General features: G+C 63.3%; 4 protein-coding genes across 5 annotated transcripts in view; all 4 read left to right on the top strand.

Moving 5' to 3' along the window:
• Nucleotides 1–2,389, top strand: part of RBM10 (RNA binding motif protein 10) — a 25,639-nt gene extending 23,250 nt beyond the window's left edge. The window contains exons 19-22 of the mRNA XM_066570240.1: nt 53–121; nt 867–970; nt 1,623–1,710; nt 2,285–2,389. Coding sequence (XP_066426337.1) covers nt 53–121; nt 867–970; nt 1,623–1,710; nt 2,285–2,338 — 315 coding nt within the window. The 3' untranslated portion in view covers nt 2,339–2,389. The remainder of the gene's footprint in view (nt 1–52; nt 122–866; nt 971–1,622; nt 1,711–2,284) is intronic.
• A 180-nt stretch (nt 2,390–2,569) lies between these two features.
• On the top strand, nt 2,570–11,327 carry CFP (complement factor properdin). The gene is made up of 10 exons (XM_066570485.1): nt 2,570–2,633; nt 3,678–3,837; nt 4,532–4,689; nt 5,787–5,966; nt 6,534–6,725; nt 7,430–7,603; nt 8,414–8,611; nt 9,456–9,567; nt 10,684–10,835; nt 11,232–11,327. The coding sequence occupies exons 1-10, from the start codon at nt 2,570–2,572 to the stop codon at nt 11,249–11,251; spliced, it is 1,410 nt and encodes a 469-aa protein (XP_066426582.1). The 3' UTR covers nt 11,252–11,327.
• A 94-nt stretch (nt 11,328–11,421) lies between these two features.
• On the top strand, nt 11,422–23,158 carry SYN1 (synapsin I). Its single transcript, XM_066570239.1, has 14 exons — nt 11,422–11,475; nt 12,179–12,378; nt 13,608–13,665; nt 14,481–14,563; nt 16,295–16,448; nt 17,169–17,258; nt 17,449–17,511; nt 18,074–18,216; nt 18,784–18,852; nt 19,387–19,489; nt 20,116–20,253; nt 20,359–20,422; nt 20,784–21,606; nt 23,134–23,158. The coding sequence occupies exons 1-14, from the start codon at nt 11,422–11,424 to the stop codon at nt 23,141–23,143; spliced, it is 2,052 nt and encodes a 683-aa protein (XP_066426336.1). The 3' UTR covers nt 23,144–23,158.
• A 52-nt stretch (nt 23,159–23,210) lies between these two features.
• Nucleotides 23,211–26,832, top strand: UXT (ubiquitously expressed prefoldin like chaperone). Of its 2 annotated transcripts, XM_066570555.1 has the most exons (6): nt 23,228–23,366; nt 24,028–24,109; nt 24,870–24,934; nt 25,471–25,578; nt 26,344–26,407; nt 26,483–26,832. In XM_066570555.1, exons 1-6 carry the CDS (start codon nt 23,296–23,298, stop codon nt 26,534–26,536), a joined length of 444 nt encoding a protein of 147 aa, XP_066426652.1. In that variant the 5' UTR covers nt 23,228–23,295; the 3' UTR covers nt 26,537–26,832. The 2 variants fall into 2 exon arrangements, with proteins under 2 accessions (XP_066426654.1, XP_066426652.1); XM_066570557.1 differs by lacking the exon at nt 26,344–26,407 and having other exon boundaries at nt 23,211–23,366.
• Nucleotides 26,833–27,039: the final 207 nt, after the last annotated feature.

Here is a 27,039-nt window from a genome sequence, read left to right as displayed (position 1 = left end):
ATGTCCCCAGTGATGTCCCCAATGTCCCCAACGATGTCCCCAATGTCCCCAGCAAAACCTGGAGCTGCAGCGCCGGAGCCACCTGGGCACCTCTGAGGGAGCCGAGCGAGGGGACAGCGAGGTGAGGGGACAGCGGGGACACCTGGGGACACCTGGAGGGACACCTGGGGACAGCTGGGACACCTGGGGACACACCTGGGGACAGCTGGGATGCCTGGGGACGCCTGGGGACGCCTGGGGGGACACCTGGGGACAGCACCTGGGGACACACCTGGGGGGGACACCTGGAGGGACACCTGGGGACACCTGGGGTCCCTGAGGTGGGGGGGAGCACCCCTGGGTGCTGAGGGGGGTCCCTGAGGTGGGGGGGTCCTGGTGTCACCCTTGGGTACTGGGGGGGGGTCCCTGGGGGGATCCCTGAGGTGGTTGAGGGTCCCCGGGGGAGTCTCTGGGATTGGGGTCCTTGGGGGGGGATCCCTGGGTTGGGGGGTCCCTGGGATTGGGTGGGGGTCCCTGAGAGGGTCCCTGGGATTGGATTGGGGTCCCTGGGGGGGTCCTTGAGGTGGGTGGGGGTCCTTGGGGGGATCCCTGGGGTTGGGGGAGATTCTTTGAGTGTTGGGAGGAGTCCCAGGGGGGGTCCCTGAGGTGGGTGGGGGTCCCGGGGGGGGTCTCTGGAGTGAGTGGGGGTCCCTAAGGTGGGTGGGGGTTCCTGAGGTGGGTGGGGGTCCCTGGGTGGGTCCCTGGGGTGGGTGGGGGTCCCGGGGGGGGTCCCTGAGGTGGGTGGGGGTCCCTGGGAGGGTCCCAGGGGTGTTTGGGGGTCCCTGGGGGGTTCCCATTTCCCGGGTGACCCCCGCCCCTCCCCCCAGATGAAGTACCGGGACCGCGCTGCCGAGCGCCGCGAGAAGCAGGGGGGGGGCCCCGAGCCCCCCGAGCCCAAACGGAGAAAATTCGGGGCCGGGGCGACCCCCGGGTGAGCACCCCGGAAATGGGGGAGGGTGGGGGACCCTGAAAATGGGGATGGGACCCCAAAAATGGGGATGGGAAACCCTGAAAATGGGGGTGGGGGGGGGATATGGGGGGACCCCAAAAATGGGGTGGGGACCCAAAAATGGGGGGGAAATATGGGGGGGACCCCAAAAAATGGGGATGGGCACCCCAAAAAATGGGTGCCATGGGGCGGGGGAGGGGGGACACCGTGTGTGGCCCCTGTGTGTGACACCCGTGGGTGACACTGTGACCCTGTGTGACACCCATGGGTGACACTGTGACAGTGTGAGTGACACCCATGGGTGACACAGGGACAGCCAGGGCCCCCCCGGGGTGCTGCAGGCCATGGGCTGCATGTGACACTGTGACAGTGTGTGACATTGTGTGTGACACTGTGACCCTGTGTGACACCCATGGGTGACACTGTGACAGTGTGAGTGACCCTGTGTGACACAGGGACAGCCAGGCCCCCCCCTGGGGTGCTGCAGGCCCTGGGCTGCATGTGACACTGGGTGTGACCCTGTGTGACATTGTGTGTGACACTGTGACACTGTTTGTGACCCTGTGTGTGACATTGTGTGTGACACTGTGTGTGACCCTGTGTGTGACACTGTGTGACCCCCTTGGTGGCACAGGGACGCCGAGGGGCCGCCCCTGGGGTGCCGCATGCTGCAGGCCATGGGCTGGAAGGAGGGCAGCGGGCTGGGCCGGAGGAGAGCTGAGGTGACACCGGGGACACCTGGGGACACCTGGGGACAGGGGGGACATTGCTGGGGACAGGGGGGACAGCGAGGGGACATCCGGGGACAGGGGACATTGGGAACACCCATGGGGACATCAGGGACAGCGAGGACACCCTGGGGACAGGGGGACATGGGGGTGAGGGGACATTGGGGACACCCAGGGGATACCCAGGGGTGAGGGGACATTGGGGACACCCAGGGGGCAGCCAGGGGACAGCAGGGACATCCCTGGGGATTGCCAGGGGACAGGGAGGACACCCAGGGGGACATTGGGGACACTCAGAGGACAGCCAGGTGTCGAGCAGACATTGGGGACATCGCTGGGGACATCGGGGACACCCAGGGGGCAGCCAGGGGACATTGGTGACATCCCTGGGGATTGCCAGGGGACAGGGAGGACATTGGGGACACCCAGGGGACACCCAGGGGTGAGGGGACATTGGGGACATCGCTGGGGACACTGGGGACATGGGAGTGAGGGGGGACACGGGGAGGGGCTTGGGGACACCCGGTGACCCCTCGGTGACCCCTCGGTGACGTCATTGTCCCCGCAGGCCCCCGCCCGGCCCCGCCCTGGGGGGGTGACGCGGTTCAGCGAGGGACCCTGAGGCCACGCCCACTCCGAGGCCACGCCCACCTCGAGCGGAGCCCCTCCCTCCCCCATCTCCCCCCCTCCCCCCCCCCGCTCGGTTTTGCCGTTGGAATTTTCGGTTTTTTAATAAATGGGTGAAAAAAAAGCGGAATTGGGGAGTGGGGGAGGGGGAGGGGCCGGGCGGGGCTTCCTGTGGGGGGGGGAGGGGAGGGGACCCCTCCCCCACCGCCCCTCCCCCACTGCACCCATGGCGGCCCCGGGGCTGCTCCTGGCGCTGGGGCTGCTCCTGATCGGGACAGCGGCGCACGGGGGTACTGGGGAAACTGGGGGGGACTGGGGAGCACTGGGGTGGGAAACTGGGAATACTGGGGTGGGAAACTGGGAACACTGGGACGGGAAACTGGGGGGGACTGGGATGGGAAACTGGGGGGGACTGGGATGGGAAACTGGGAACACTGGGATGGGAAACTGGGGGGGACTGGGACGGGAAACTGGGAGCACTGGTGAAACTGGGAGCACTGGGATGGGAAACTGGGAGCACTGGGACGGGAAACTGGGAGCACTGGGGTGGGAAACTGGGGGGGACTGGGATGGGAAACTGGGAACACTGGGATGGGAAACTGGGAACACTGGGATGGGAAACTGGGGGGGACTGGGATGGGAAACTGGGAACACTGGGATGGGAAACTGGGGGGGACTGGGGAAACTGGGAATACTGGAATGGGAAACTGGAGGGGACTGGGATGGGAAACTGGGAGCACTGGGATGGGAAACTGGGGGGGACTGGGATGGGAAACTGGGGGGACTGGGGAACTGGGAACTCTGGGAACACAAACTGGGAGCACTGGGTGGGGGGACTGGGAGCACTGGGATGGGACACGGGGGTACTGGGAGCACTGGGAGGGGGTAACTGGGGGTCATGGGGGGGAACTGGGAGCACTGGGAGGGCAGAGCTGGGGAAAGGGGCAGAGTGGGAGGAACTGGGGTTACTGGGGGTTACTGGGAGGGCAGAGCCGGGCACAGTGGGGTGCACTGGGAGGGCACTGGGAGGATACTGGGGGCACTGGGAGCCGGGCAGAGGGAGGGGGGAGTGGAGGCTTAAGGGTTACTGGGAGGACCTGGGAGCACTGGGAGGAACTGGGAGGAACTGGGAGGAACTGGGAACAACGGGGAGGAACTGGGGGCACTGGGAGAACTGGAACTGGGAGGGGCTGGGGGGAACTGGGAGCACTGGGGGGAACTGGGAGGAACTGGGAGCACTGGGAGGGGCTGGAGGCAGCAGAAGGGACGGGGCCATACTGGGCCCATACTGGGAGCACTGGTGACCCGGCAGTGACCCCTGGCCCCGCCCCCAGCGGCCACGCCCGTCTGGTGCTTCAGCCGATTGGAGGAGGATGGAGAGGGCGGGGCCTGCACAGAGCCGCTGGGGGAGGAGCTGCTGCCATTGGCCGATTGCTGCCTGAACCCCGCCTACGGCTACAGGCTCCGCCCACACGGCCACTGCCGCAGCTGCCGGTCAGACACGCCCACCCCTGGCCACGCCCACTCCCTGACCACGCCCACTCCCCTGGTCACGCCCATCCAGAACACATAGCTCCCTGGCCACGCCCACAGCAGCCACATCCACCACAGGCCACACCCATTGTCAGCCCCACCGACCCAAGCCACGCCCACACGCTAAAGTACCACCTCCATCTGTGCTAAGCCCCGCCCATGAAAGGCCACACCCACTGCAAGCCACACCCACACTGCCCAAACCACGCCCATCCCAAACAAGCCCCCCCTCCAGCCCCACCCTCTTTAGCCCCGCCCACACCTGGGGACACTGGGAGGGGCTGGGGGACATTGAGTGACAGCGAGTGACACCACGTGACCTCAGGTAACCCCAGGTGACAGTGACAGCAAGTGACCTCAGGTCACACGGAATGACCCCAGGTGACCCCAGGTGACCCTGGTGACCACGGGTGACCCTGGGTGACACCAAGTGCTGCAGGTGACCCTGGGTGACCCCAGGTGACCCTGAGTGCCCTGGGTGACCCCAGGTGACCCCAGGTGACACTGAGTGACCCCAGGTGACCCCAAGTGCCCCAGGTGACCCTGGGTGACCCCGAGTGCCTCAAGTGACCCCTGGGTGACCCCGGGTGACACGGAGTGACCTCAGCCGGCCCCGCTGTCCCCGGTGACGCCGCTGTCGCTGTCCCTGTGCCAGCCCCGGTGCCTGGGGGCCGTGGGAGCCCTGGAGCAGCTGCTCGGTGACGTGTGACGAGGGGACACAGAGGAGGGGACGGAGCCGCGGCCACGGCGGGGGACACGCGGGGAACAGCACGGAGTGGCAGCTGAGGGCCTGCGACATGGGCTGCTGCCCCGGTGGGACATGGGGACAATGGGGACATTGGGGACAATAGGGACAATGGGGACATAGGGACAATGGGGGGAGAATGGGGACAATGGGGACATGGGGACAATGGGGACAATGGGGACATAGGGACAATGGGGAGATATGGGGACATTGGGGACATTGGGGGACAATAGGGACAATGGGGACATAGGGACAATGGGGGGAGAATGGGGACAATGGGGACATGGGGACAATGGGGACAATGGGGACATAGGGACAATGGGGAGATATGGGGACATTGGGGACATTGGGGGACAATAGGGACAATGGGGACATAGGGACAATGGGGGGAGAATGGGGACAATGGGGGGATATGGGGACAATGGGGACATGGGGATATAGGGACAATGGGGGGATATGGGGACAATGGGTACAATGGGTACAATGGGGACAATGGGGACATAGGGACAATGGGGGGATATGGGGACAATGGGTACAATGGGTACAATGGGGACAATGGGGACATAGGGACAATGGGGGGATATGGGGACAATGGGGACATGGGGGGACATGGGGACAATGGGGACAATGGGGGCAGTGGGGACAATGGGGACAATGGGGGGACATAGGGACAATGGGGACAATGGGGACAATGGGGACAATGGGGTCACTAGGACATGGGGGGACATGGGGGACAATGGGGACTTGGGGACATGGGGACAATGGGGACATGGGGACAATGGGGGGACATGGGGACAATTAGGGGTATGGAGACAATGGGGACAATGGGGGGACATTGGGACAGTGGGGACACGGGGACATTGGGACACAATGAGGGGACATGGGACACAGAGACACGTGGGGGACATGGGGACACAAGGAGGGGACATAGGGGTGACACACGGGAGATTGGGGACACACGGCGGTGACGCTGGGGGATGACGGGACACGTAGGCCCCAGGGGTGACACGGGGAGGATTTGGGGACATGGGGTGACACTTTGGGCACAATGAGGTGACAATGCAGGATTTGGGGACATGGAAGTGACACAGAGGAGGGCGACATGGTGGGATTTGGGGACAATGGGGTGACACCGTGTCCCTGTCCCTGTCCCTGTCCCTGCCAGACGTGGGCATTTGGGGCCCCTGGTCCCCCTGGGGTCCCTGCTCTGTCACCTGCGGGGGGGGCGGGGCCCAGCGGCGCCACCGCAGCTGCTCCAGCCCCGCCCCCCAGTGCGGGGCCACCTGCGGGCCCGGCGACAGCGAGGACACGAGAGAGTGCGAGGGGACAATGAAGATCTGCCCCGGTGAGTGCGGGGGGACAACGGGGACCGGACCCGGTGACGGGGGGGGACAATGGGGACCTGTCCTGGTGAGGGGGAGGGGACAATGGGGACCTGTCCTGGTGAGTGCGGGGGGACAAGGGGAGGGGCAAAGGGAGAGGGAGGAGCAAAGGGAGAGGGAGGGGCAAAAAGGGGGGAGGGGCAAAGGGAGAGGGAGGGGCAAAGTGAGGGAGGGCACAGGGGGAGGGACAAAGGGAGAGGGAGGGGCAAAAAGGGGAGGGGCAAAGGGAGCGGGAGGGGCAAAAAGGGGGGAGGGGCAAAGGGAGGGGCTGGGAGGGGAGCAGGGGATAAAGTGGGGGAGGGGCGGGAAGGTGTGAAGGTGGGGGGAGGGGAGAGGCCCCCAGGAGCCTTCGGGACCCCCGTGAGAGATTTGGGGGAGGGGGTGAAGGTGGGGGGAGGGGGGAGAATTCCCGGACCCCTCAGGACCCCCACGAGAAATTTGGGAAGGGGGGAAAGGGAAGGTGGGGGAGGGGCTGGGTGTGAAGGTGGGGGGGGAGGGGCCTCCCCTGACCCCTCCCCCCCCCCCCGCAGTCGCCGGCGCCTGGGGCCCGTGGGGGCCCTGGGGTCCCTGCTCGGGCTCGTGCCGGGGCTCGGGGCCGGGCCCGGGGCGGAGCCGCCGCCGCCGCTGCGATTCCCCGGAGCCGTCGCGGGAGCCGCCCGGAGCGCCCTGCCCCGGCAGCGGCACCGACAGCGAGCCCTGCCCGGGGCTGCCGCCCTGCCCCGGTGAGACCCCCGGGAACCTCTGAGAGCCGGCAGGACCCCCAAAAACTCCTCGAGAGCCCCACAGAACCCCCCAAAACCACCCGGGACCCTCCAAGAACTGCTCTGGGACCCCCGAAAACCCCTGGGACCCTCCCTGAGACCCCTCAGGATCCCCAGGACCCCCTCGAGACCCCCCCCAGAACGCCCCAAGACCCCCCCAAACCTTTTGGGACCCTCCAGGAAATCCCACCTAAGACCCCCCCAGGGCCTTCCCAGAACTTTCCTGGAACCCCCCAGGACCCCTCTGGTCCCCCCCCAAAACCCCCCGGGACCCTCCCAGAACTGCTCTGGAATCCCCCAGGACCCCCAAACCCCCCTGGGACCCTCCAGGAAATCCCCCCCAGAACCCCCCAAAACCCCCTGGGACCCTCCAGGAAATCCCCCCCAGAACCCCCCGAGACCCCCCAAAAGCCCCTGGGACCCTCCCTGAGCTCCTCTAGAACCCCCTGAGACCCCTCAGGATCCCCAGGACCCCCTCGAGACCCCCCCCAGAACACCCCAAGACCCCCAAAACCCTTTTGGGACCCCCCAGGACCATCCAAAACCCCCCGGGACCTTCCCAGAACTTTCCTGGAGCCCCTCAGGACCCCCCCATCCAAAACCCCTCGAGATCTCTGGGACACCCCCCCCCCCCAACGCTGACCCCTCCCTCCCCTCCCCCACAGTGCACGGCGCGTGGGGGGCGTGGTCTCCGGCCACGCCCTGCCCGGTCACGTGCGGCCTGGGCGGGGTCGTTCAGCGCCGCTCCTGCGACGCCCCCTCCCCAAAATACGGCGGGAGGGACTGCGAGGGACCCCAGAGCCGGCGGGGGCTCTGCGGACCCCGAGACCCCTGCCCAGGTGAGGGGCGGGGCCTAAAGGAGGCGGTGCCTAAATGGGTGTGGCCGTGTGGGCGGGGGTTACACGGGTGTGGTTGTGGGTGTGGTTTAAAGGTAGGGGCGCGGTCTGGCAGTGGGCGTGGCTTTGTGTGTGGGCGTGGTTTGATTGAGTGGGCGGGGCTTAGGGAGGAAAGGGAAAAGGGAAAGGAAAAAGGAAAACAAAGGAAGGGGAAAGTGAATAAAAAAGAAATGTAAAAAGGGGAAAGAAAAAGAAAAAATGAGGGAAAGGGAAGAAGGGAAGGAAAAATAAAGAAAAGGGAAAGTGGAAAAGGAAAAAGGGGAAATAAAAGAAGGGGAAAAGTGAAAAAAATGTAAAAAGGGGAAAGAAAAAGAAAAAATAGAAGGAGAGAGAAAGGAAGAAGGGAAGGAAAAATGGAGGAAGGGGAAAATGGAAAAGGAAAAGGGAGAAGGGGAAGGGAAAAGATAAAAAAAGGAAGGGGAAAAGTGAATAAAAAAGAAATGTAAAAAGGGGAAAGAAAAAGAAAAAATAAAAGGAGGGAAAGGGAAGACGGAGAGGAAAAATGAAGGGAAGGAAAGTGGGAGGGGGAAGGAAAAAGGGAAATGGAAAAGGAAAAATAAAAGGGAAAGCAAGAAAGGAAAATGAGAGAGGAAAATGAAAGGAAAAGGGGAAAAGGAAAAGGGGAAAAGGAAAAGGGGAAAAGGAAAAGGGGGAAAGGAGCGGAAAAGGAGCTCCCAGCTTCCATTCTGTCCCCTGGATGTCCCTGCCCTGTCCCCGCTGTCCCCGTCCCCACTGACCCCCGTTTCCCCCCAGCCCTGGTGCTCTGGGGTCCCTGGGGTCCCTGGAGCCCCTGCCAGCGGCCCTGGGGTGACATCAGCTGCAGCGCGGCCGTGGGGCAGCAGAAACGGACGCGGGACTGCGAGGGGCACAGCCCGGGGGGCGCCGCCTGCCCCACGGACCAGGGCGGATCCATCGAGCTGCGCGCCTGCTACAGCGTCCAGAACTGCCCCTGTGAGTGCCCCACAGCGCCCCACAGCGCCCCACAGCGCCCCACAGCGCCCTATAGCACCCCAGAGTGCCCCATAGATCCAGGGATAGCCCCATAGCACCCCAGATCTGCCCCACGGACCAGGGCGGATCCATCGAGCTGCGCGCCTGCTACAGCATCCAGAACTGCCCCTGTGAGTGCCCCACAGCGCCCCAGAGCGCCCCATAGCGCCCTATAGCACCCCATGGCTGCCCCGGAGCGCCCCATAGCGCCCCATAGTGCCCCATAGCGCCCCATAGATCCGGGAGGGATCCCATAGCACCCCAGAGCTGCCCCATAGATCCGGGAGTAGCCCCAAAACCTCTCCAGAGCTGCCCCGTAGATCCTGCTGGGAACCTCTAGCACCCCATGGCTGCCCTATGGATCAGGGGTAGCCCCATAGCACCCCAGAGCTGCCCCATAGATCCTGGGGGAACCCCAGAGCTGCCCCATGGATCCGGGGGGAGCCCCAAAACCTCCCCAGAGCTACCCCATAGATCCTGGGGGGAGCCCCATTACACCCCACAACTGCCCCATAGATTGTGATGGCACCCCCCTAGAGCTGCCCTGCCCCACAGCTGCCCCATAGCTGCCCCATAGCTCGTCTTTGAAGCCCTATTGCTGCCCCACAGCTGCCCTATAGATCCTGTTGCACCCCAGAGCTGCCCTATAGCTGCCCTATAGATCCTGTCACACCCCAGAGCTGCCCCATAGCTGCCCTATAGCTGCCCCCATAGCCCCTCACAGGGACACCCCCCCCCCCCCAGCAGCCCCCCTGCCCCATGGGGCGCTGTGGGGCGGGGCTGACGCCCCCTGTGCCCCCCCCAGTGCGTGGGAATTGGTCAGACTGGAGCCCCTGGGGGCTCTGCACCCCCCCCTGCGGGGCCAACCCCACCCGCAGCCGCAGCCGCGAGTGCCGGCCCAGCCTGCCCCAGTACCCGTGAGTGGGGGGATCTATGGGGCTGGGGGGGTTTATGGGGCTGGGGGGGTTTATGGGGCTAGGGGGGATCTGTGGGGCTGGGGGGGTTTATGGGGCTGGGGGGGGATCTATGGGGCTGGGGGGGATCTGTGGGGCTGGGGGGATCTATGGGGTCAGCCCCAAGCACAGCCACGAGTGCCGGCCCAGCCTGCCCCAGTACCCGTGAGTGGGGCAGGATGTGGGGCCAGGGGGATTTATGGGGTCAGGGGGGGTCTATGGGGCCAGGGGGGATCTATGGGGCTGGGGGGGATCTGTGGGGCTGGAGGGATCTATGGGGTCAGCCCCAAGCACAGCCACGAGTGCCGGCCCAGCCTGCCCCAGTACCCGTGAATGGGGGGATCTATGGGGCCGGGGGGGATTTATGGGGCCGGGGGGGATTTATGGGGCCAGGGGGGATCTGTGGGGTCAAGGGAGATCTATGGGGCCGGGGGGTCTCTATGGGGTCCATGGGGTCCCAGTGGTCTCTATGGGGTCTCTATGGGGCAGAGCTGACCCCAATCCCTCCCCAGGCTCTCAGTGCCCCGCGTGGGCTCTCCCGGGGTCTCTGTGGGTCTATGGGGTCTGTGGGGTCTATGGGGTCCCAGTGGTCTCTATGGGGTCTCTATGGGGTCTGTGGGGTCTGTGGGGTTTCTGTGTGGTCTATGGGGTCTCTATGGGGTCTGTGGGGTCCCAGTGATCTCTATGGGGTCTCTATGGGGTCTATGGGGTCTCTATGGGGCAGAGCTGACCCCAATCCCTCCCCAGGCTCTCGGTGCCCCGTGTGGGCTCTCCCGGTGTCTCTGTGGGTCTATGGGGTCTGTGGGGTCCCAGTGATCTCTGTGGGGTCTCTATAGGGTCTATGGGGTCTCTGTGGGGCAGAGCTGACCCCAATCCCCCCTCGCCAGGCTCTCGGTGCCCCGTGTGGGCTCTCCCGGTGTCTCTGTGGGGTCCCAGTGATCTCTGTGGGCTCTCATGGGGTCTCTATGGGGTCTGTGGGGTCCCAGTGATCTCTGTGGGGTCTCTATGGGGTCTGTGGGGTCTCTATAGGGTCTGTGGGGTCTCTGTGGGGCAGAGCTGACCCCAATCCCCCCTCGCCAGGCTCTCGGTGCCCCGCGTGGGCTCCCCGGGGCAGGTCCCGGTCTCGTTCTGGGGCGTTCCCCGCTCCCTGTGCGCCCCCCTCGAGGGGCAGCGGCGCCGCCTGGAGGAGACGAAGCCGTGCAGGAACGTGCGGCCCTGCCCCCACCCCGAGGGTACGGGGGAGAGGGGAACCCGGGGGGGGGGGAGGGGAACCCCGAGGGGGGGGAGGGGAGGGGATTCCCCCGGGTTCCGTGGGGGAGGGGCCGGGAAGAAGGGAGGGGAATGGGGGGGGGGCGGGGAATGCCCCAAATGGGGGAAGGGAAGGGGGGAATCCCCTGGTGGGGGGAGGGGCAGGGTGGGTTCCATGAGGGGGGAGGGGTGGGAGGGGGTCTCCGGGAGGGGGGAGGGGCAGTGGGGAGTCCCTGGTGGTGGGGGTGGGGGAGATGTTGGTCCCTGGTGGGGGAGGGGCAGGATGGGTCCTTTGGTGGGGGGAGGGGCAGGATGGGGGTTCCCCCCCCCCACTGACCCCTCCCTCCCCTCCCCTCCCCTCCCCTCCCCTCCCCCCCCAGAGGAAGACGACTCTCGGTGACCTCGTGGGACCCCCCCCAGGACCCCAAACCCGCCCGGATTTACCCCAAAATTTCCCCCCGGCCCCTCCCCCCCCCCAATAAAATCCCAGCATGGAAACGGCTCCGAGCGAGTGGGGGAGGGGCTGGGAGGGGATTCCGGTGGGGGAGGGGCCGCGCGCAGATTTCCGCGATGACGTCACGGACCCCACCCTTCCAGGCCCCGCCCCTTTCTGCAGAACCAGGGGTGTGGCTGATGTGACGTCATAGCGAAACCACGCCCATTGCTCACAGGGCGTGGTCGCGGGGGGCGCGGCCGGAAGTGACGCGGGCGGGGCGGGGCCGCCCGGGGATGATTTTTGGGGAGGATTTGGGGGGAATTTTTATGGGGGAATTTTTGGGGGGATGGAGCTCTAGGGCGGGGATTTTTTGGGAAGATTTTGGGGTGGAATTTTGGGGGGGGGATTTTTAGGAGGATTTTGGGGTGAATTTGGGGGGGGGGATGGAGCTCTAAGGGAGCGGGGGTGGGGGGGATTTTTTTTTGGGGGGGGGGTTTTGGGGGCCGCATCCCCCGGGGGGCTCAGCCCAGAGGGGTCCCCGCCCCCCCCAGGGACCCCCCGGCCGCGGCTCCGGCCCTGCCGCCCCCTCCCCATCCCTCAGAGACCCCTCCCCTATTGCCCCTTCCCCTATAGACCCCTCCCCTATAGACCCTTCCCCATAAACCCCCTCCCCAGCCCCTAAACCCCCCCTCAGGACCCCCCCCCCAAAATTCCCCCAGGACCCCCCCAAGGTGCCCCCACCCAGGTAAGTCCCAGGTGATCCTACAGGTGACCCCCAGGTGAGACCCCCCCCAAAACCCCCCCAGGACCCCCCAAACCCCCCCCAAAACCCCCCCAGGACCCCCCAAACCCCCCCCAAAACCCCCCCAGGACCCCCCCAAACCCCCTCAGGACCCCCCAAATCCCCCCCAGGACCCCCCCCCAGGGATGGAGTTCCTGCGGCGCCGCCTCTCGGACGGGAATTTCCTGGCGGGGGGGGGGGGGATGGGCGGAGACCCCCCCCCAGCTGGGGGAGGGGCGGGGAGACCCCCCCGGACCCCTCCCCCCACGGCGCCGCTGCTGCTCGTGATCGCCCCCCCCGGCACGGACTGGTACGTACGGGGACCCCCCCCAAATTACAGTGATGGGGACCCCCCCCCAATTATTGTGATGCGACCCCCCCCCCAATTATTGTTATGGGGACCCCCCCCCAATTACGGTCATGGGACCCCCCCCCCCCAAATTACAGTCATGGGACCCCCCCCCTCAAATCCCCCCCTCATGGGACCCCCCCCCATATTACAGTCATGGGACCCCCCACCCAATTACTGTTATGGGACCCCCCCCAAATTACAGTCATGGCACCCCCCCTCAAATGCCCCCCTCATGGGACCCCCCCAAATTACAGTGATGGGGACCCCCCCCCCAATTATTGTTATGGGACCCCCCCCAAATTACAGTCATGGCACCCCCCCTCAAATCCCCCCCTCATGGGACCCCCCCAATTACAGTTATGGGACCCCCCCCTCAAATCCCCCCCTCATGGGACCCCCCCCCCCATATTACAGTCATGGGACCCCCCCAATTATTGTTATGGGGACCCCCCCCCGCAATTACAGTCAGGGGACCCCCCCCCCCCAAATTACAATGATGGGACCCCCCTCAAATCCCCCCCTCATGGGCCCCCTCCCCAAATTACAGTCATGGGACCCCCCCCCAAATTACAGTGATGGGGACCCCCTCCAATTATTGTTATGGGGACCCCCCCAAATTACAGTGATGGGACCCCCCCCAATTATTGTTATGGGCCCCCCCCCCCCCCAATTACAGTCAGGGGACCCCCCCCCCCAAAATTACAGTGATGGGACCCCCCCACCAATTACAGTCATGGACCCCCCCCAAATTACAGTCATGGGACCCCCCCCAAGTTACAGTCATGGGACCCCCCCCTCAAATTCCCTCTTCCTGGGACCCCCCCCCTAAAATCCCCCTCATGAGCTTCCCCCCCAAATTCCCTCTCATGGGACCCCCCCAATGTCCTCCCCCCCACCCTGGGATCCCCAAATCTCCTTTTTGGGGGGGAGCAATTTGGGGAGGGGTCTCAAACTGGGGGGGGGTTCAAATTTGAGGGAGGGGGGGTTCAGATTTTGGGGGGGGGGCTTCAAATTTTTGGGGGGGTTCTCAGATTTTTGGGAGGGGTCTCAAATTTTTGGGGGAGTTAAAATTTTGGGGGGGGCTCAGATTGGGGGGGAGGTTCAAATTTTGGGGGGGGGTCTCAGAGTTTTGTGGGGGTTCCGATTTTTTTGGGAGGGGTCTCAAAATTTTGGGGTTCCCCCCCCAGGGTGAAACCCTTCAAGGGCAAATCCGTGCACGGGGACGTGGAGCTGAGGGTGGAGCAGGTGAGTTTTGGGGACCCCCCCCTTAAATATTGGGGTCCCCCCCTAAAAATTCGGGGCCTCCCCTTTCTGATTTTAGGGACTCCCCCCAAAAAAATTTGGGGTCTCTCAAAAAAAATTTGGGTTTTCCTTCCCCCCCCCCCCCCTAGATTTTAATGCACCAATTTTGGGGTCACCCCTAAAATTTGGGGGTTTGGGTTGGTTTTGGGGGTTCTGGCTTTGGGGTTTCCCTGGATTTTGGGGCCTGGCCCAAATTTTGGGGTGCTCTGAACTCTCCCGTCCCTCCCCAGGTTTGGGGTTCGGGTTTAGGGAGGATTTGGGGTCCCCTGGGGCAAATTTTGGGGTCCCCTGTGAGAAATTTGGGCTCCCTTAAGGGAAACGTTGGGGTGCCCCAAAATCTTGTCTCAACCCGAAGAATTTTTGGGGTCCCCAAGAGAAATTTGTGAATTTGTGGCTCCTTTAAGGGTCATTTTGGGGTGCCCCGAAATATTTTCCTGTCTCACTCAATTCAAACATTTTTGGCCTTCCCTGGAGATTTTGGGCTCCGGGTTCCTCAACCCCCCCAATTCCTCCATCAAATTCAGGGGTTCAGGACAAATTTTGACAAATTTGGGGGGGCCCCCTCCTAAATTTCAGCAAATTTTGAACCAACCCCCCCCCCCCCAAATCTCAATTTTTTTTTTCCTAAAAATTTCATTTTTTTTTTAACCCAATCTGGGGCCCTGGCCAGGTTTGGGGCGGGACTCGGGGGGGGAGGTTTTGGGGGGGCCCCCGGCGGTTTTTGGGGTGTCCCCCCCCTGGATTTCGGGGTCCCCCAGGCCCAGTTCTCGGAGCTCTCCTTGGCCGCCTCCACCCACGGCGCCCTCAGCGTCAGCATCGACCCCGCCCGCGGCGGCTCCAGGTACCCCACGGGGACCCCCCAAACCCTGGGGCGGAATTTGGGGTCCCCTCCTTCATCTGGGGGGGTTCTCTTCTCGTTTTTGGGGCTGAATTTGGGGTCCCCTCCTTAATTTTGGGTGTAATTCGGGGTTCCCTTCCTCTTTTTTGGGGCTGAAATTTGGGGTCTCTTCCTTAATTTTGGGCTTAATTTGGGGTATCCTCCTTTTTGGGGTGGAAATTTGGGGTCTCCTCCTTAATTTTGGGCTTAATTCAGGGTCTCTTCATTTTTGGGGTGGAAATTTGGGGTCTCTTCCTTAATTTTGGGCTGAATTTGGGGTCTTCTCCTTTTTGGGGTGGAAATTTAGGGTCCCCTTCCTCTTTTGGGGGGCAGAATTTGGGGTCCCCTCCTTAATTTGGGGGTTCTCTTCTCGTTTTTGGGGCGGAATTAGGGGTCTCCTTCTTAATTCTGGGCTTAATTTGGGGTCCCCTCCTTCATCTGGGGGTTCTCTTCTCGGTTTTGGGGCTGAATTTGGGGTCTCCTCCTTAATTTTGGGCTTCATTTGGGGTTCCCTTCCTCCTTTTTGGGGTGGAATTTGGGGTCCCCTTCTTAATTTTGCGCTTAATTTGGGGTCCTCTTCTTAATTTGGGGGTTCTCTTCTCATTTTTGGGGCTGAATTTGGGGTCCCCTTCCTAATTTTGGGCTTCATTTGGGGTCACTCTCCGTAATTTTGGGCTTAATTTGGGGTTCCCTTCCTCTTTTTTGGGGCTGAATTTGGGGTCCCTTTCTTAATTTTCGGCTTCATTTGGGGTTCCCTTCCTCTTTTTTGGGGCTTCATTTGGGGTCACTCCCCTCTTTTAAGGCTGGGTTTGGGGTCCCCTCCTTAATTTTGGGCTGAAATTTGGGGTTCCCACCTCAATTTAGGGCTGAATTTGGGATTTTCTCTTCATTTTTGGGGCTGAATTTGGTGTTCTGAGTGTGAATTTGGGGGTTCAAAGGAAGATCCGTTGGGGGTTGAAAAGATTTTGGGGGGGCCGGGGGAGATTTTGGGGGTTTGGGGCGGTTTTGGGGCACAAATCCCAAATTTTGGGGTGTGGGGAGAGGACTTTGCCCTCAAGTTTAGGGTGAAAAACCAAAATTTTAAGGGGAAAAAAATCTCATTTTTAGCATGGATTTTGTTTTTTATTTTTTGGGATTTTGGGGCTTGAATTTTGAGGTGGGGATTTGGGGGCGTTTTGGGGGCACAAAGTCCAAATTTTAGGGTGCGGGGAGAGGATTTTCCCCTCAAATTTAGGGTGAAAAACCAAAATTTTGGGGGAAAAAATCTCAGTTTTTGGATTTGGGGGTTGAATTTTGAGGTGTGGGGAGGGGGCGGTCAAATTTGGGGCGCAAATTCCAAATTTTGGGGTGCAGGGTTGGATTTTTACCCTCAAATTTAGGGTGAAACCCCAAAATTTAGGGGAAAAAAATCTAAGATATTTTTTTATTATTATTTTGGAGGATTATAGGGGTTGGGATTTGAGGGAGGGGTTCGGGGGGATTTGGGGCACAAATCCCAAATTTTGGGGGTGCGGGGAGAGGACTTTCCCCTCGAATTTAAGGTGAAAAAACCCAAATTTTCAGGGCAAAAAAAAATCTCATTTTTTGCACTTTTTAAAAAAAAATTTTTTAGCATTTTGTTGTTTATAATTTTGGGGGGTTCTGGGGGTTTTGGGGACCCCCCTGAGCCCCCCCGTGTCCGTCCCCCCCCCCCAGGAAGGTGCGCCCCGATTTTGTGCTGGTGCGGGAGGAGCCCGAGGGGGGCGCGGGGGGCGCCCCCAGGCGGCTCCTGGTGGGATTGCACCTGGGGGGGGTCCCGGGCAGCGACCCCATCCCCGCCCTGTACGGGTTCAGCCACCAGCCCTGCCTGGTGAGCACTGGGAGCGACTGGGGGGGACTGGGAGGGACTGGGAGCGATTGGGGGGGACTGGGAGGGACTGGGGGGGACTGGGAGGGACTGGGAGGGACTGGGAGGGACTGGGAGGGACGGGGACTGGGATGGGCTGGGGGGGACTGGAATGGACTGGGATGGGCTGGGGGGGACTGGGATGGACTGGGAGGGACTGGGAGGGGACTGGGAGGGACTGGGGGGGACTGGGATGGACTGGGAGCAACTGGGGTGGGACTGGGATGGACTGGGAGAGACTGGGATGGGCTGGGAGCGACTGGGGGGGACTGGGAGGGACTGGGAGGGACTGGGGGGACTGAGGGGGACTGGGATGGGCTGGGGGGGACTGGGGGGGACTGGGAGGGACTGGGATGGACTGGGGGGGACTGGGATGGACTGGGGGGGACTGGGAGAGACTGGGAGCAACTGGGAGGGGACTGGGATGGGCTGGGAGTGACTGGGGAGGAATGGGAGGGACTGGATGTGAACTGGGATAAATTGGGAGCACTGGGAGGGAACTGGAAGGGGATGCGGGGGGACTGGGAATGACTGGGAAGGGATTTGGGGTGACTGGGAGAGCGAATGGGGGGCACTGGGATGGACTGGGATGAACTGGGAGAGCACTGGGAGGGAACTGGGAGCGGTGCTGGGAGTGCTGGGCGGGGCGCTCGGCTGGGCCCTGACATTCCCAGTCGCTCCCAGTTTGCCCAGTTGGCTCGGCTGCAGCGGGAACTGGGCCATGAGGCCTTTCCACTGGTGCCCCAGCGCTTCTGCAACCGGCCCCGGGGACTGGTGAGCACTGGGAGCACTGGGAGGGACTGGGAGGGGATTGGGGGGGACTGGGAGGGACTGGGAGAGACTGGGAGGGACTGGGAGGGGATTGGGGGGGACTGGGAGGGACTGGGGGGGACTGGGACTGGTGTCACTGGTCTCTAACTGGTGTCTCTAACTGGTCTCTAACTGGTGTCACTGGTGTCCCCAGCTGACCGCCCCCACCTTCCCCATGACGGTGACGCTCAGCCCCGCCCCTGCCGGGGTGGGACAGGTGAGTGGGGCGTGGCCCGAGGTGGGCGTGGCTTTATGTGGGTGTGGTTCAATGTGGGTGTGGCTCTGTGTGGGTGTGGTTCAATGTGTCACACCTCAGCTGTCCCTCACCTGTCCCCATCTCACCTGTCCCCCCTGTCTCACCTGTCCCCTCTGTCCCTCACTGTCCCCTGTCCCTCACTGTCCCTCACTGTCCCCTGTGTCCCTCACTGTCCCCTCTGTCCCCTGTGTCCCTCACGGTCCCCTGTCCCTCACTGTCCCTCACTGTCCCCTGTCCCTCACTGTCCCCTGTCCCTCACTGTCCCTCACTGTCCCTCACTGTCCCTCACTGTCCCCTGTCCCTCACTGTCCCCTCTGTCCCTCACTGTCCCTGTGTCCCTCACTGTCCCTGTGTCCCTCACTGTCCCTCACTGTCCCTCACTGTCCCTCACTGTCCCTCACTGTCCCCTCACTGTCCCTGTGTCCCTCACTGTCCCTCACTGTCCCCGTGTCCCTCACTGTCCCTGTGTCCCCTCTGTCCCTCACTGTCCCTCACTGTCCCTCACTGTCCCTCACCTGCCCAGGTGCGCGTGGGCTCCCCGCAGCTCCTGGGGGCCGTGGCCGCTGCCATGGGCGGGGCCCGGGCGGGGGCGCTGCTGCGGGGGGGCCCCGTGGGAACCGAGCGGCTGCGGGTGCAGAGGATCGGGGACCAGTACAGAGCCCTGCGGTGAGACTGGGGAAACTGGGAGCACTGGGAACACTGGGAATGGGACTGGGGACACTGGGAGGGACTGGGGACACTGGGAATGGGACTGGGGACACTGGGAGGGACTGGGGACACTGGGAATGGGACTGGGGACACTGGGGAAACCAGTACAGAGCCCTGCGGTGAGACTGGGAACACTGGGAGGGACTGGGAGCACTGGGAATGGGACTGGGGACGCTGGGAGGACTGGGGACACTGGGGAAACCAGTACAGAGCCCTGCGGTGAGACTGGGAGCACTGGGAACGGGGCTGGGAATGGGACTGGGAGCACTGGGAGGTACTGGAGGGACTGGGGGAACTGGGATGGACTGGGATGGACTGGGGGAACTGGGGAAACCAGTACAGAGCCCTGCGGTGAGACTGGGGAAACTGGGAACACTGGGAATGGGACTGGGGGAACTGGGCGGGACTGGGAGGGGATTGGGAGGGACTGGGAGCACTGGGAACACTGGGAATGGGACTGGTCTGTGAAGGGGCGGGGCCTGTGTGAGTGGGGGAGGGGCCCCGCTGACCCCGGTGTCTCCCCAGGTGGTCCCTGGGGGGCGGGGACACGGCGGGGGAGGGGCCGCAGGTGGAGCCGGTCGCTCTCAGCCCCAGGTGAGTGCGAGGGGGCGGAGCCAAGAGGGGCGTGGCCTTGGGAGGGGCTCGGGTGGGGTGGGGCGGCAATGGGGTGGGGCTAGGAAAGAAGGGCGGGGCTTTAAAGAAAGGGGCGTGGCCATGAGAGACGGGGCGGGGCTATGACAGAGGGGTGTGGCTATGCATGGAGGGGCAGGGCTATGAGAAAAGGGGTGTGGCCTCTCATGAAGGGGCGGGACTATGAGAAAAGGGGTGTGGCTATGCAGGAAAGGGGTGGGGCTAGCATGAAGGGGGTGTGGCTAGAAGAGAAGGGGAGGAGCTATGCAGGGAGGGGCAGGGTTATTGAGAGATGGGTGGGGCTATGCGGGAAAGGGCGTGGCTTAGATGGGCGTGGCCACCCAAAGGTGTGCGACATGTGGGGTTTTGTGGGCGTAGCCATTTGGAAAGGGGCGGGGCTTTGGGTTGGGGCTCTGCCCAGTTCGAGGGGGCGTGGCCGGGTTGGGGGGGGTGTGGCCACGGCGGTGGGCGTGGCCGCTGAGCCCCGCCCCTCGTCAGGCACCGGGCGTGGGTTGACGCCTGTGCCGGCCTCTTCGGGGGCGTCGACATCTGCGGGGTGGAGGCGCTGAGGGGCCCCGACGGGCAGGAGCAGATCGTGCAGGTAACGGGCACACCTGGGGAACACCTGGGGGACACCTGGGACACAGCTGGGAACACCTGGGCACACCTGGGCAACACCTGGGGAACACCTGGGCACACCTGGGCAGGGCTGGGCACACCTGTGGGACACCTGGTCATACCTGGGGGACAGCTCGGGGACACTTGGGCACACCTGGAGAACACCTGGGCATACCTGGACACAGCTGAGGAACACCTGGGCCGCAGCTGGGTCACAGCTGGGCACACATAGGGCACCTGAGACACATGGGACACACCTGGGCACTCCTGGGGGACAGCCTGGAACACCTGGGGCACAGCTGGGGACAGGTGGGGGACACCTGGGCACATTTGGGGCACACCTGGAGGACACCTGCGCATACCTGGGGCACCCGGGGAACTCCTGGGGGGGACACCTGGGGCGCACATAGAACACACCTGAGACACCTGGGGCACACCTGGGGCACACCTGGGGCACACCTGAATCACCTGTTCCCCCCCTAACCCCTGGTTCCCTCCCCCTGCACCTCTCCTGACCACCTGCACCTCCCTCCCTCACCTTCCCCTCACACCTGAGCCCCGCCCACACCTGAGCCCCGCCCACCTGTGCCCACCTGTGCCCACCTGCAGGTCCTGGGCTCGTGGCTGCCTCTGCTGGGCCCGGGTGCGGCCGAGGACCAGGCCCGGATCGTGGAGTTGGTGCTGGAGCGGATGAGGGAGGAGCTGCCCCGCCCCCGCAGCCCCTCCCCCGCCCGGCCACGCCCACAGGTAACCGCCCCTCCCCCCACCCCCACCCCACCCCCCCAGGTGCTTCCCAGACCCCCCCAAAATTGAAACCCCACCCCCTTTCCCCGCCCCCTCCTTTTTGTGCAGGTGTCAGCGACGTCGGGGACCCCCCGGCCGGGGACCCCCCCCCAGCAGAGACCCCAGCCCCAGGGTGAGTGAGCAAAAAAACCCAAATTTTGGGGACGCCCAAAAATCCGAAATTTGGGGATTTACGTCCTAAAATTTGAGGGATTGGCTTTTGCTCCAAATGGGAAAATTTTCCCTGAAAAGGGGCTTGGAAAAATTGGGGGTTTCCTGAAAAAACCATCTCAAAATTGCCCTAAATCCAAAAATTCATGAAATTTTAAATAATTGCTAAAAATTCTTCCAGACACCCAAATTTTTGGGAGCCCCTCCCAGCCCTGGGACACCCCAAATCTGCCCCCACTCACCCAAAATTGGAGGATTTTGGCCCAAATTAGGACCTTACCTGCCTCAAGCCCCGCCCCCTCAGCTGTTTCTCTTCCCTCCAGGTGCTCCGCCTCCGTCTGGCCCTGCCCAGCCCCGCCCCCAGCCGCAGGGGCAGCCCCGCCCACAAATGGGTGGAGCTTCACCACGCCCTACCCAACCAGGCCCCGCCCAACCTCGAGGCCCCGCCCAGCCCCGCCCACTCGCTGCACAACCCCGCCCCCAAACCCCAACGGCGATGCCCCAGCCCCGCCCCACCTCCCCGCAGCCACGCCCACAAACCCCGCCAAGTCCAGCTCAGCCACGCCCACAAACCCCGCCCAGCTCGCCGCAGCCGCACCCACAAGCTCCGCCCACTTCGCAGCCCCGCCCACCCCTGGCTGCCTCTGCCCCTCAGCCACGCCCACCCAGCCCGCAGCCCCGCCCACAAGCCCCGCCCACATCCCCGCAGCCACCTCCCCAAATCTCTCCCACATCCCAGCCCCGCCCTCAAGCCCCGCCCACCTCACAGCCCCGCCCTCAAGCCCCGCCTACTTCTCAACCCCGCCCACAAGGCCCAGCCGTGTCCCCCCAGCCAAGGCCACAAGCCCCGCCCACTTCACAGCCCCGCCCACAAGCCTCACCCACTTCCTCTCCTCAGCCCCGCCCCCAAGGTCCGGCTACGTCACCGCAGCCCCGCCCCCAAGCCCCACCCACCTCCCCGCAGCCCCGCCTCCAACGCTCCCCCTCCGTGCCCCAGCCCCGCCCCCAAGCTCCGCCTTCCTCCACCACACCCCGCCCCCCTGGCCCGCAGGCCCCGCCCACCACGCGCCAGCCCCGCCCCCAGGCCCCGCCCATCGCCCCCAAACCGGCGCTGGCCCCCAAACCGGGCACCGCCCCTCCCCCCAGGTAAGTCGGGGGGGCGGGGCTCTGGGGGGGAGGGGGAGGGGAGGGGCGAGGCCCCGCCCCCTGGACCTCCCCCCTGAACCCCCAAATTCCGCAGCCCCGCCCCCGAGCAGGGCCCCCCCGAGAGCCTGCGGGCGCTGCGGCAGAGCTTCGCCAGCCTCTTCTCCGACTGAGCCCCAAACATGGGGGCACCCCAAAAACCTCCCGGGGCACCCCTAAAACCTCCTGGGAACACCCCAAAAACCGCCCGGGGACACCACCCCAAAATACCAACGGGGCATCCCCGAAACCTCCTGGGGACACCCCAAAATACCAACGGGGGTGCCCCAAAAACCTCCCGGGGACAACCCAAAATAGCAACGGGAGATATCCCAAAAACCTCCTAGGGACACCCCAAAATCCCACTGGGGGTACCCTAAAAATCCCCTCCGGGGCACCCCAAATCCCCCTGTGGACACCCCAGAAATCCCACTCGGGACATCCCAAGAACTCCCTAAAACTGCCCTGGGGTACCCCAAAAATCCCCCCAAAACCCACCTGGGGCACCCCAAAAATTCCCCCAGGCACACCCCAAAATATCACCGGGGGTGCCCCAAAAATCCCACTGGGGACACCCCAAAACACCCCCAACACTGCCATGGGGACGCCCCCAAAAGCCCCCCCAGGTCCCCCCAAATCCATCCCTGCTTCGCGACCCCACAAATGGGGGGGCTTCGGGTACCCTGGACCCCGGAGAATTCACCCCAAAATCAACCCAGGATCCCCCAAATCCATCCTGGGGGGCGTCCCAGATGTTCAAGAGCCCCCAAAATCCACCCAGGAGTCCCTAAAATCCCCCCAGGACCCCCCAAATCCATTTTGGGGAGGGGTCCCAGGGGTTCAAGACCCCCCAAATCCCCCCGGCGCTCCCCCCCCACCAGCTTTGTGCTTGCCAAGTCCCCCCCAATTCTGGTGGGGGTCTCTCAGTGTGCGCTCGTGAGTGTGTAAGCCCCGCCCGCCCGCTTGGCCACGCCTCCTCTCTGACACACCCTGCTTAGTCCCGCCCCCTTCGCCCAGGTGGGCGGGGTCAATAAATCCCTGAGCTGCTGGTGCTGGGTGCTGCTGATGGGGTCGGGGAGACCCCAAAATTGGGGGGAGGCACCTGGGGACACCTGGGGACACACCTGGGAGGGACCTGGGGGGTGGGGACACCTGGGAGGGACCTGGGTGGCACCTGGGGAGCACCTGGACACACCTGGGAGACATCTGGGACACTTGGGGGGTGGGGACACACCTGGGGACAGCTGGGACATTCTCGGGACACCTGGAGGGTGGGAAACACCTGGGGACATTTGGGCACACCTGGGCACACACCTGGGACAGCTGGGGAACACCTGGGGCTCACCTGGGACACACCGGGGACACACCTGGGGACAGCTGGGACACACCTGGGGGTTGGGGACACCTGGGGACATCCAGGGCACACCTGGGGCACACCTGGGCCAGGTACGGGCTGGGGGGCTCAGGCCGCGTTGTTCCGGCCGCACTCAGCGCGCTGTAAGGTTTTATCGGCGATAGAGCGGCGGGCATGTCGCGATAAGCGACCGCGATAAGGAAGGGAAGGACGGGGACGAGACCTCCCGCCCGCCAGGGGGCGCCCTACAGGCGGCAGCGCGGTGATGACGCACTTCCGGCGATGACGTCAGAGGCAACATGGCGGCGGCGGCGGAGAAGGCGCAGCGCTACGAAGCGTTCGTCAGCGACGTCCTGCAGCGAGACCTGAGGTAAGCGACGTCATATCGCGACTGAAACCCCGCCCCCGCCCCTGCGACAGCCCGGGCCTCCCCTCGCCGCTGTGGCCACGCCCCTCCCGATTCGACCCCGCCTCCGCAGAATGGCGGCGTGTTGTGGCCACGCCCATTCATGTTGGGGCCACGCCTATTTGGTGACCACGCCCTCTTTCCCCACGCGTAATAACCGCGTGTTGTGGCCAGGCTCATTCATAGTGAGGCCACGCCCCTTCATGGCCACGCCCCCTACACCTTAACCTCTCCTCCACATAATAACAGTGTTGTGGCCACGCCCTTTCACGCTGAGGCCACGCCCCTTCAACCTCAGCATAATGTGCCCACGCATATTGATTACGAGACTTTGCCTATTTCATGACCACGCCCCCTTTAATAAGAAAGGGGGCGTGGCCATGAAATAGGGGCCACACCTCCTTTCATAATAACCACATACTGTGACCACGCCCATCCACTCGAGGCCACGCCCATTTTCAAGACCACGCCCCCTCCACTGCATAGCGACCCTGTTGTGGCCACTCCACTCACCCTAAGATCGCGGCCACGCCCCCTCCGCCGCACCGCGAATTGTGGCCCCGCCCATTCCCCGCGAAGCCCCGCCCTCCGGGGAAGCCCCGCCCCCTGACCGCGCCCCCCGCAGGCGGGTGCAGGAGCAGCGCGAGGCCGTGTTCGAGCAGCAGGCGCAGGTGCTGCAGCTCCGCTCCGCCCTCAGCCGCCTGCAGGTGCGCGGGGGGGCGGGGCCGGGGGCGGGGCTTAACGAGGGGGCGTGGTCATGGCTGAGGAGGGGGCGGGGACGGGTCTGGAGGGGATTTGAGGGGGATTTGGGGCATATTTAGGGGGATGTTTGGGGGTCTCCTTGGGTGGGGTTTAGGGGGATTTGGGGAGATTTTTGGGGGTCTAGCGGAAGGATTTGGGTTTAGGGGGATTTTTGGGGGTCTAGCGGGAGGATTTGGGGGTCTCGTGGGGGCATTTTGGGGGATTTGGAGGAGATGTTCGGGGGTCTCGTGGGGAGATTTGGGGGCGATTTGGGGGTCCTGTGGGGGGTCAGATGGGATTTGGGGAGAATTTGGGGGGGCTTGAGGATGTGGTGATGGAGTTTTGGGGGATTTGGGGGGAATTTTTCCGGGTCTTGTGGAGGCATTTAGGGGTAATTGGGGGTCTTGTGGGGGGTTAGGGTGGATTTAGGGGAGATTTAGGGGTGATTTCGGGATCTCATGGGAGGGTTAGGGGAGATTTGGGGTTGTTGGGAGGATTTGGGCTTATTTGGGGTCTTTTGAGGGGTGATTGGGGGTTCTGTGGGGAGATTTGAGGCTTATTTGATTTGACTTTCATTGGGTTTGTTGGGGTCTGGAGGGATTTGTGGGTCCTTGGGGGATTTGGGGGTTGAGATTTGGGGTCCCTGGGGGTCTTTGGGGGTCCCTGGGGGGTTTTTGGGGTCTCTGTGTAACCCCGGGGATCCCGGGGGGGTTTTGGGGTCCCCAGGACGCCGCCGCCCCCCTGCACACCCAGGTGGATCTTGGCTGCAATTTCTTCGTCAGTGCTGAAGTGTGAGTGGGGCTGGGACCCCAAAATCCTCCTCAAGCAGCCCTAAAAACCCCCTCAGACACCCCAAAAACCTCCTCAGCCCCCCAGAAATCTCCTCAGACCCCCCTAAAACCCCTTCAGACCCCTCAAGAACCTCCTCAGACCCTCCCAAGATCCCCTCAGAACCCCCAAAAACCCCTTCAGACTCCCCCCAAAATCTCCTCAACCCCCCCCCAAAATCACCCCTGGACCTCTGCAGGGACCCCAAAACTCCCCTGAGTGACCCCAAAATTCCCTTTAAACCCCCCCCCTCCCAAAAATCCCCTCAATTTGGTTTCCTTGGGGCCTCCACGACCCCCAGAACACCCCAAAACCCTCCTTAGAGCCCCCCCAAAAACCTCCTCAAATCCCCCCAAGAACCTTCTCAGACCCCCCAAAAACCTCCTCAAATCCCCCCAGAACTTCCTCAGACCCCCCCCCCCCCCCAAAAACCCCCTCAGACCCCCCAAAGCCCCCTCGGGGCCCCCCTGACCCCCATTTCCCCCGGCTGTGCCCCCAGCCCGGACCCCCGGCGCGTGTTCGTGGCTCTGGGTTTCGGGTTCTTCGCGGAGCTGACGCTGCCCGAGGCCCTGAGGCACCTGGAGCGCCGCAGTTCCCTCCTGCAGAGGTGAGGCAGACTGGCCACGCCCCCTGACCACGCCCTGTGCCACGCCCACATTTCCTGGACACACCCAGGCCACGCCCACAGCCCCCAGACATGCCCTATGGTGCTGGGCATTGACCCACGATTGTTCTGCCTTGGCCACGCCCACGTGAGCACAGATGACGCCCATTTCTTGAGACCACGCCCATTTAGGCCACGCCCCATTTAGGAGCCACGCCCCATTCCCACTGTGTTTTGGGTGGGAGGAGGTGATCACGCCCCTTTGGACCACACCCATATAGGCCACGCCCCTTTACAGAGCCACGCCCCTCATTCCTGCTGTATTTGTGGTGGGAGGGTGGCCATGCCCCTTTGGACCACACCCACTTAGGCCACGCCCCTTTGCAGGTCCACGCACCCCCCATTCCTGCTGTATTTCGGGTGGGAGGGGTGGCCACACCCCTTTGGACCACACCCACTTAGGTCACGCCCCTTGGCGCTCACCTGGGGCCACAGGCGGCTCCAGATGGGCAAACCACGCCCCCTTTGGTCACGCCCATACCATAAAAGGAGATCCTGTCATCACTCCATGACCAAATAAGGAGTGCTGTCCATCAGGCCACGCCCACACAAACTAAGCCACGCCCACACAATGAAAGGAATGCACATCCCCACTCACTATAACAAAAAAAGGCGTGGCCTCATCCTGCCAATCATCAAACCACAGCCATTCAGGAGACCCCACCTTTCTTATCAAAGCCCCGCCCCCTAAAGCCACGCCCCTTTCAGGCTCAGCGATTCCCTGACGCGCGACGGGGCCAAGATCCGCGCCCACATCCGGCTGGTGCTGGAGGTAACTCCGCCCCCTTTCATGGCCACGCCCCCCTCATCCACTGGCCACGCCCCCAATGCTCTGCTCCTCCCCCAGGGCCTGCGGGAGCTGCAGGGGCTGCAGGAGCCCCCCGTGACCTCTGACCCCTGACGGACACTGTGCTGGCCCCGCTCCCCTCAGCTGAGTGTAAACCTGGAGTAAACCTGGCGTAAAGAGGAGATTTTCACCAGGAAGTAACCTGGGTGTAAACCTGGAGTAAATCGCAGTTTTTACACCTGGGAGTAAACTTGGAGTAAAGTGAAGGTTTTTTACATCTGGGGGTAAATCTGGAGTAAATCGGAGATTTTACACCTGAGGGTAACCTGTGTGTAAAGCCAAAGTAAAGTGGAGGTTTTACATCTTGGAGTAAGCTGTGTGTAAAGCCAGAATAAAGTGGATTTTTTACACCTTGGAGTAACGTGTGTGTAAAGCTGGAGTGGGGGAGGGTTGTGGCACACAGGAGGGAGCTCGGAGTAACCCCGGAGTAATTTATGAGTAAACTGTGAGGGCCCTGTAAGCAGGGGGGAGAGGCCTGGCAGTAACCCTGGATTACCTGGAGCAATGTGTGGGTAAGCATAGAGTAATCCCTGAGTAACCTTAAGGTACAGCTGGAG

This window comes from Molothrus aeneus, unplaced genomic scaffold (assembly GCF_037042795.1).
Source record: "Molothrus aeneus isolate 106 unplaced genomic scaffold, BPBGC_Maene_1.0 scaffold_30, whole genome shotgun sequence".
NCBI lineage: Eukaryota > Metazoa > Chordata > Aves > Passeriformes > Icteridae > Molothrus > Molothrus aeneus.
This window is presented reverse-complemented; position numbering and strand designations above follow the sequence as displayed.